General features: G+C 40.6%; 1 protein-coding gene across 1 annotated transcript in view; it reads left to right on the top strand.

Moving 5' to 3' along the window:
* Nucleotides 1-1,873: 1,873 nt before the first annotated feature.
* Nucleotides 1,874-9,971, top strand: part of nuak1a (NUAK family, SNF1-like kinase, 1a) — a 31,885-nt gene continuing 23,787 nt past the window's right edge. Inside the window, exon 1 of the mRNA XM_063004986.1 lies at nucleotides 1,874-2,231. Coding sequence (XP_062861056.1) covers nucleotides 2,028-2,231 — 204 coding nt within the window. The 5' untranslated portion in view covers nucleotides 1,874-2,027. The remainder of the gene's footprint in view (nucleotides 2,232-9,971) is intronic.

Here is a 9,971-nt window from a genome sequence, read left to right as displayed (position 1 = left end):
TTTAACTTTGCTACTAAAATTAAAAGTGTTGGTTAAGTTTTAAAGCATATTGTGTGGTTGCTCAGCTGTAACTAGTTGGTTGCTAAAGTAATGCGAGACGATTTTCAAGGTATACTAAGTGGCAGCTAAAGTGTTGCTAGGTGGTTTCCAAGGTGTTGCTTGGTGGGTAGTCGGATGCTATGGTGACACACTGATGCTAAGGTGTACTTAAGCTGTTGCTAAGGTGGTTGCCAGGGTGAACTGGTATTACTGAGCTGTTGAGAGGTGGTTGCTATGGTATATAGATGGTAGATAGGGTGCAAACTCCACACAGAAAGTACCCAGACTGCTCTACGTGGTAATCAAACCCAGGACCTTCTTGCTGAGGGCAACAATGGTACCCAATGAGCCACCGTGCTGCCTAACGGTGCTGTGCTGCCTAACCCTAACCCTAACCCTAACCCCTAATTTCTGTTAAGAAGTGCAGCTCGGTCTCGGTGGTGTTGGTGTTGCACTGTGTTCACAGTCTTTGCCCTGTGGGAAGCCAGGATTTCTTGTAGCGTCCAGTCTCGATGGCAGAGTGGTTCTGTGTTTGATATCAGTCACTGAACTTAGGTAACCTGCTACAGCGTACTGTCGATTTAGGGCCAAATAACACTGCATTTTACTCAATGCTTCTTGAGTTTGGCTTCTCCAATAGCTAATGTACTTTCTGTCTTTTTTGAAGTGCAAACATTTTGTTGTTTTTGATTGATTTAAGGCACACCTGGGCATTGTACGGCGCCTGGGCCACATCCGTCCCGTTTGGTGTCTCTGACCGGCCCGCATAAGGTCAGTGGTGATTAGAAATCAGACGTAAATAAGTGTACATCACACATGCAATATAATAGCATTGGTTTTATTTTAAAGGGACTGTTATTTTTCCAGTGTACCTAAACGTGTACGTTTGTGTGTGTGTGTGTGTGTGTGTGTGTGTGTGTGTGTGTGTGTTAGTGTATCCAGCTTTACTGTAACATGTTGGAGTTTTTAACAAGACATGGACTTCTAAGTATTTATTTATTTAAGTCAGATGAAAAGCCGTGTGTTTAGTCTGTGGGTACCAGATCGCTGTGTTTAAGGATTACAATTTAAATTGCCATTAGGATACTAAACATGAAAGACAAAAGCAACAAGGATTTTTTTTTTATAAAGTTTTACACATTCAAGACTGGAACAAACAAGACCAACTTTGTGATTACTAGAAACAGTATCCAACAAGAACAACTGACTGAAAAAAAAAAGAAAATAAGATAATTAGTCTGCAAACTAAATAGCAATAGTACTTTGAGTAAAGTTTATAACCTGCAAATAAAAAAAAAACTGGGTTTTTTTTATTTAAAACGTGCACATTTTGTTCAAAGCTGTTAAATAGTTAAATGATGTTGATGTTTTTACTCTGCCAGCTTCTCATTGTCATTGCTTGATTGTAAAATCTGTTCTTATAGTAACAGCTATTAAAAACATACAATTTACTTTGCCTTTATCTATATATATAGAGATAAAATTAATATTGAGCAGAATTAAGTTCACCCTGTTGGTTCGGCCCTACACAACAGTCCCAGTTTCTCATGTGGCCCCTTGCAAAATTGAATTGCCCACCCTTGGTTTAAGGAGAAGTTGGTCCTGATGTAGTGCGATGATTGTGTGTAACTCTCTCTCTCTCTCTCTCTCACACACACACACACACCACAGTAGGGTGAAGTAAAGCCCGCCTCTCATCCCGATTTGCTCTTTCTTTTTGCTGACATTAGGAGATGGAGTCTGATTCCCTACACATACACATACAGAGCAGTTTACCGGATCACATGTTTTGTTTCTCCCTGCAGAACAGTGTAAAGCAGCAGGTAGAGAAATAATTGCGCACTGAATGACACACCAGCAGGATAAAGTGATATCACATCGTGCTGAACTTTCACCTGTCCCAGCTGTTATCAGTGACCAGCGCTGACCCACTTTCACTCAGCCGCGGCTGAGCCGAACAGCCCGACGGACTGAGAGCATCAGGATTCATGGAGACACTGTCCAGGACTGGGGGAGAGGAGCAGGGAGACCCCCCGCTCCCGGTGGACGATGGGGCTGGACCGGGAATCTCCAACGTGAGGAAACACCAGCACAAACACAACCTGAAGCACCGCTACGAGCTGCTGGAGACGCTGGGAAGAGGAACGTACGGTAAAGTGAAGAAAGCTGTGGAGAGACACACCGGCCGCGTGGTGAGTGACAGCGGGTTGCCAGATTGAGGAATTTAACTCTTTCTTGTAGGAACTTTTTTGTATACACCGATAAGGCATAACATTAAAACCACCTCCTTGTTTCTACACTCACTGTCCATTTTTATCAGCTCCACTTACCACATAGGAGCACTTTGTAGCTCTACAATTACTGACCATCTATTTCTCTACATACATTTTTAACCTGCTTTCACCCTGTCCTTCAATGGTCAGGATCCCCACAGGACCACCACAAAGCAGGTATTATTTGGGTGCACATTCTCAGCAAGCACTGCAGTGACACTGACATGGTGGTGGTGTGTTAGTGTGTGTTGTGGTGCTGGAGTTTTTAAATACCGTGTCCACTCACTGTCCACTCTATCAGACACTCCTACCTAGTTGGTCCACCTTGTAGATGTAAAGTCAGAGACGATCGCTCATCTATTGCTGCCTAATCGGTGTATGAACATGCATTAATTCGTTGTCTGTTTTATCACCGCTTCATCACATTCAGATTCACTGGGCAAATGGTAGGTATATATATACAGTGTATCACAAAAGTGAGTACACCCCTCACATTTCTGCAGATATTTAAGTATATCTTTTCATGGGACAACACTGACAAAATGACACTTTGACACAATGAAAAGTAGTCTGTGTGCAGCTTATATAACAGTGTAAATTTATTCTTCCCTCAAAATAACTCAATATACAGCCATTAATGTCTAAACCACCGGCAACAAAAGTGAGTACACCCCTAAGAGACTACACCCCTAAATGTCCAAATTGAGCACTGCTTGTCATTTTCCCTCCAAAATGTCATGTGATTTGTTAGTGTTACTAGGTCTCAGGTGTGCATAGGGAGCAGGTGTGTTCAATTTAGTAGTACAGCTCTCACACTGTCTCATACTGGTCACTGAAATTCCAACATGGCACCTCATGGCAAAGAACTCTCTGAGGATCTTAAAAGACGAATTGTTGTGCTACATGAAGATGGCCAAGGCTACAAGAAGATTGCCAACACCCTGAAACTGAGCTGCAGCACAGTGGCCAAGATCATCCAGCGTTTTAAAAAAGCAGGGTCCACTCAGAACAGACCTCGCGTTGGTCGTCCAAAGAAGCTGAGTGCACGTGCTCAGCGTCACATCCAACTGCTGTCTTTGAAAGATAGGCGCAGGAGTGCTGTCAGCATTGCTGCAGAGATTGAAAAGGTGGGGGGTCAGCCTGTCAGTGCTCAGACCATACGCCGCACACTACATCAAATTGGTCTGCATGGCTGTCACCCCAGAAGGAAGCCTCTTCTGAAGTCTCTACACAAGAAAGCCCGCAAACAGTTTGCTGAAGACATGTCAACAAAGGACATGGATTACTGGAACCATGTCCTATGGTCTGATGAGACCAAGATTAATTTGTTTGGTTCAGATGGTCTCAAGCATGTGTGGCGGCAATCAGGTGAGGAGTACAAAGATAAGTGTGTCATGCCTACAGTCAAGCATGGTGGTGGGAATGCCATGGTCTGGGGCTGCATGAGTGCAGCAGGTGTTGGGGAGTTACATTTCATTGAGGGACACATGAACTCCAATATGTACTGTGAAATACTGAAGCAGAGCATGATCCCCTCCCTCCGGAAACTGGGTCGCAGGGCAGTGTTCCAGCATGATAATGACCCCAAACACACCTCTAAGACGACCACTGCTTTATTGAAGAGGCTGAGGGTAAAGGTGATGGACTGGCCAAGCATGTCTCCAGACCTAAACCCAATAGAACATCTTTGGGGCATCCTCAAGCGGAAGGTGGAGGAGCGCAAAGTCTCGAATATCCGCCAGCTCTGTGATGTCGTCATGGAGGAGTGGAAAAGCATTCCAGTGGCAACCTGTGAAGCTCTGGTAAACTCCATGCCCAGGAGAGTTAAGGCAGTTCTGGGAAATAATGGTGGCCACACAAAATATTGACACTTCAGGAACTTTCACTAAGGGGTGTACTCACTTTTGTTGCCGGTGGTTTAGACATTAATGGCTGTATATTGAGTTATTTTGAGGGAAGAATAAATTTACACTGTTATATAAGCTGCACACAGACTACTTTTCATTGTGTCAAAGTGTCATTTTGTCAGTGTTGTCCCATGAAAAGATATACTTAAATATCTGCAGAAATGTGAGGGGTGTACTCACTTTTGTGATACACTGTATATAGGGCTAGCACTGTCGCTTCCAGGTGGAGCGGTCCAGGTCCTTTCTGTGTGGAGTTTGCATGTTTTCCCCCGTGTCTGCGTGGGTTTCCTCTGGGAGCTCCGGTTTTTTCCCACAGTCCAAATACATGCAGTCCGGTGAATTGGAGATACAAAATTGTCCATGACTGTGTTTGACATTAAACTGATGAATCTTGTGTAATGAGTAACTACTGTTCCTGTCATGAATGTAACCAAAGTGTGTAAAACATGATGTTAAAATCCTAATAAATAATTAAAGAAAATATATAAAGGCCAATTTTGTATCGCGAATTAACCTGACTGCATGTCTTTGGACTGTTGGAGAAAACCGGGAGCACCTGGAGGAAACCCATGTGCAAACTCCACACAGAAAGAACCTAGACTGCTCCACCTAGAAACAGTTAACTCATTTTCACTTCATTTAGTCATTTATTCAGTTATATTCAATATATCTTAATCTTTATCAGGGTAGCGGTGGGCCCAGGACCTTCCTGGAAATATTGGGCACAAAGCAGAAATACAGTCTGTGTACCAAACCATCCCAAGCACTTTAAACAGTCACTCACTCACGCACTCACTCACTAACTCACTCACACTTAGGGACAATTTAGATTAGCCAGTCTGCCTACATTAGGGTCACAGTGAGTCAGGTGCTGCAAGATGTTTCTGGAAGGGCAATTTAGAGTAGTCTGTCTACTTACATGAATGTTTTTTGAGATGATATTTTGATTGATTATTTATTTCAAAATATAGTCTGGACTGGTTTGTTCTGATGAGCGTGTAGGGCTGAGCGTGAAATCTTTTGTTGTGCTCCTAACCTTTCGACTTGCTGAGTATTTAACCAGTTGTAGTTACAGGAATGTTAAAAAAGTTAAAAAAAAATATTGTCAGTATGTCAATACTGCAATATGTAAAGGACATACAGAGGATTGAAATGACGTTACTCTCAGACCCATGGTGCAACAATAAACATTAAATAAACACTAAAACTAAAATATATGAAAAATATAAGGATGTGTTTGCTATGAGTTTTTAAATGTTTCCATTTAAATGTCATATTACAATTTTTGTTCCTGAGAAATTTAAGAAACTCCAAATTCATAACAATTGCTACTAATTCTGAGAAGTCCTCCCAACCAGTAACAGCGTCCTTTGTAATAAAACTTGGCACAATTTGCATGAAACTCTTTATTTATTTACAGTGACTGTGTTGCCTATTATTTATTTTAAAAAAAATTTTTATACAGTAGTTTTAATTTTAGCTTAAAAAGTATACTAAAATTAATTTCCTTTCACTCTCACTGAAAAGAAAAGTATGTTTTATTTGTCAGGTCTGTTTAGACAGCCACGTTTTAAATATTTTATTTGTGCATTTTCTCCCATTTGTTTTCTCCCAATTTAGCGTAGTCAATTTGTCTTTCGCTGCTGGGGGATCCCTGATTGCAGTCGAGGTGGGTATATTGCTGCTCACACCTCCTCCGACCCGCACGCAGTCCTTAGCGGAACCCTTAATTACCTATGCACTCTGCACAGGCGCCTCTTTATCTGCCAATGAGGGTCTGCCAATCAGGGTTTACAGTGTTTGAAGACCCCACCCACATAGTCCAGTCATAGAACCGTGTCTGCTGCAGGCACTGCCCATTTTTCCCGCTAGATGGTGCCCGGCCGACTGGTGGCAATGCCGAATTTCAAACCAAGGAGTTCAGAATTTGGGCACTGGTGTGCTAGCGGAATATCCCTCTGCGCCACCTGGGCACCAATCAATAAATTTTTGTTGGTGTCTTTAATCTTACAATAGGTACAGAAACAACAACATAAGCAAGAATTGGAGAATTCTGCAGGTTTTTTGCTATTACCCTTGGGTTCTTTTTCACATCCTTTAGCGCGTATGGTTCTAATTTAAACAGATTGTGTTTATCTGTTATTATGACTAAGGTCTCTGGAACTAAGTCTTTTCCACAATGTGCTTGTGTGGCTGCAGCTTCTCATACCAACCAGGCAAAAGCCTTAACTAATTTTTCTTGTTAAATCAGATAGTCTAGGTCTTTAAATGACTGATTTACAATTACGGCATTTATCAGACGCTTTTATCCAAAGCGACTTACAGTACTGTTACAGTATATTGTTCAAGCAATTAAGGGTTAATGGCCTTGCTCAAGGACCCAACAGCGGCAACCTGGCAGTGGTGGGGATTGAACCAGCAAGCTTTCAATTACTGGCCCAGTACCTTAACCACTAGGCTACAACTGATTGATCGTATTGGCTCCAATTAGGCTCATGTTTGGTTGGCATGAAAACCTGCAGTTAAACAAGCTGTTTAAAAAAATGAGTACTAGTGATTTAGATGAAGATCAAAAGATCTTTTTTATGATCAAAAGGGGTTCCAAAAGAATTTTTGCAACTGTACCTATTTTCTACTGCTAGTCTCACTGACAGTTTCAGTTTAGGTAACATTCTACAGTTCCTTTCATGCAGTCTTGTTTCTGGGCACTACCAACTTAAAATAATTAAGGATACTAAAGGCAGATGTGCTTACAGTAGTGGTCAACAGTGTTTTCAGCAAGAAATTCCAAAGAGTCTAAGCTATAATGACCACCCAACATGAACAAGGTGGGCACTATGCTATTACAGTGCCACAAAGTATTTGCTCCAGCCAGATTCTTTCTATTTCTGCATATTTGTTACACTGTATGGTTTCTGATCCTTAAATTAACTGAAAAGGAGAACACTTGGAAATACAATATACCAGTAAAATCACTGTATTTATTGAAGGAAAAGGTTAATGTGGATTTGTGGATCTAATTTTGTCATTTTTAAATATTAATTTAAATGTAATCACCTAAAATGAACCTAAAAATCTCTTAATACCAAAATTATTCAGAACCTTTATTCAATACTTTGTAAAAGCCTATATGGAGCTATTGAAGATCCAAGCAATTACTACTTGAATACATATCTACAGTACAAGCTTTTCAAACCTGTATTTGGGCAGTGTATCCCATTCCTCACGGTATATCCTCTCAAGCAACGTCAGATTAGATGGCGAGCATATGTGAACCACCATCTTTAAGTATCTCAACATATAATTAATTGGGTTTAAGTCAGGGCTTTGGCTGGGCAACTCAAGCCAAGGATAATCAAAAAGTCTTGCCACTTCAGTGTTGGTTTGGCTGTGTACTTCAGATCATTGTTGTGTTGAAAGGTGAATAGTTTCACCAGTCTGATGTTGCATGTGCTCTGGATGTGGTTTTCTTCAACAATGTTATTGTATTTGGTTGCATAAATCTATCCTTCAATTCTCACCAGTCTCCATTGAGAAGCATCATCATAGCATCATTCTGTTATGCCCCAGTAGTTAAATTTTCATCTCATCAGACCAGAGTATCTTTTTCTTCATGTTGCTAAAGTCCTTTACATGCTGTTTAGCAAACTTCAAGTGGCTGTCATATGTCATTTACCCAACAACAGTGGCTTCCTTGCCATCTTGCCACTCTACCATAAAGGTCTGATTGATAGAGTGCTTCAAAAACGGTCAACAGTTCAACAAGTTCTCTTACCATTGCACAAGACTTCCCTTCCCTTTTTTCTTACTTCCCTGACAAACACCTTTCTTGCCAGGATGCCCAGTTGGCCCGGATGGCCAACTCTAGGGAGGTTTAACGTTGTGCCAATCTTTTTCCATTTCATAATTATTAAGGGCACTGTGTTCTTGGAATGACTTAGAACCTTATTGTTTTACATCCTTACACTGATTCATACCATAATTTAATCACTGAGATTTGTAGACAGTTCCTTGGACCTTATGGGCTGAGCTTTGTCCTGACAAAGCAGTGTAAATTGTGGGCTCTTACTGACCCAGATGAATCTTTCCAAACTATGTCCAGTCAATTCTAATTGGACTCCAGCTGAGTCCATTTTCAAACAGTGTCCACTCAGTTAAAATTGCAACCAACAGTAAAAACTCCCTTAAAATTACAGGAAGAAACCTTGAGAGAAACCGGACTCAGCAGGGACCCCATCCTCCTTGGGCGGCCTGGAGGATAATTTAAATAAACAGAATCCACACAAATCATACATTTACAAAATTAAATTGAACTAAAAGTTATAACTAGCAAAAAAATAATTAAAGTTCTTCATTATTCAGTCCAGTTTGTGATAAAGTCCTCAGTGAGTTTTTGACATTTTCTGATGCAAACACGCCAGGTTTCCGTCAAATCTAGCAGGAGCAGCACTGTTGGCACGGCAGTCTTGACAACCTCGGGTGGGTAAACAGGTTTCCGCCAGAACCACCTCGGGGCAAAACAACAGAAAATGTAGTTAAATTATGAAATCAAGAGTAAAATATCAGTTCTGTAGAGAGTAGCATTAGACTCCGGCACCCCTAATTATTACAGCATAACTAAAAGGGAGAGCAGGAGGTAACTAAGTCATTAAGGCTTTCACAGGAAATCAGCACCCACCTCCACCCTCATCAAACCTGAGTGATCGGACAAGAGAGGCAGAACGACAGCAACCCTGATCACCACAAGTTTCTATGACCTAGAACCCCCAAGCTCTGCGCCTTTGTCTATAATTTTGTCTATTTGGCAATAATTGCTTGACCTGTGGTTTGCTTGATTGTGTCATAGCTGTTTGTTTGAAACTTTTAAAGTACTTCACATTACTAAAAAATTTTTTAATCATCTGCAAATCCCATTTCGAAAAAATTGGGACATTCTTTCAAATGCAATAGAATCAGGAGTTTGAGATAAGTAACAAATCACACATTATTGTTATTACATTTTTAAAAAACGTGTTTTTTAAAATGGCACCATATTTCATTTTCATAGTTGGTTGATTACGTAACTGGGGGCAATTAGTTTTTTACACTGCGGCTCTTTTTTTAATAATTATTCAAAAACTGTATTTTGTTGTTCACCTAGTGTATCTAAAACAGTGAAGAATGTCAAATGCAAAAATCAGGAAAACTGGTTAGGGGCATATACTTTTGAAGGCAGTGCATGTGAATATGTAATGCCATTCCATTCTATTCTATTCTGAGTGACTGATTGTTGATATGCACTTTTTGAAGGACACAAGCCTGCATGCTTGTGTTGTGGTCCCTGTGCAAGCTCTGGCTTGGTTTGACAAGGGAAAAAAAAGTTTTCATTTGTTTGAAATGCTGGTGAAAACACAAACACTTTGTTAGGCCTGTAATAGTCCTATGTTTGCATAGTTTTTATGTGCTAATTAACCAAAATAAGAGAGAAGTATTGAAGAGATCAACAGTCAGTTATAAAGACCTCAAAGTCTGCCTACTTAGGAGTTCTTTACAGTAAATACGGGCAGAATGGTCTCTCTTCTGCTTCCATGCATGTGAACACACGCAAACAAAGCTGGCTTAAAAAGGTTATTATGATTGTGCATTTGTGTGTCTTTCTGTGCTTATTCAGTCTGAGTGTAGTGTATTACTACTTAATTTATTTAAACTTGTCTACATAACTATGAGGCCTAATGTATACCTCTTTCACATATACAGTGTATCACAAAAGTGA

This window comes from Trichomycterus rosablanca, chromosome 1, assembly GCF_030014385.1.
Source record: "Trichomycterus rosablanca isolate fTriRos1 chromosome 1, fTriRos1.hap1, whole genome shotgun sequence".
In the NCBI taxonomy this organism is placed as follows: domain Eukaryota; kingdom Metazoa; phylum Chordata; class Actinopteri; order Siluriformes; family Trichomycteridae; genus Trichomycterus; species Trichomycterus rosablanca.
Note: the sequence above shows the minus strand (reverse complement) of the source record. Positions and strands in the feature narration are given on the sequence as shown.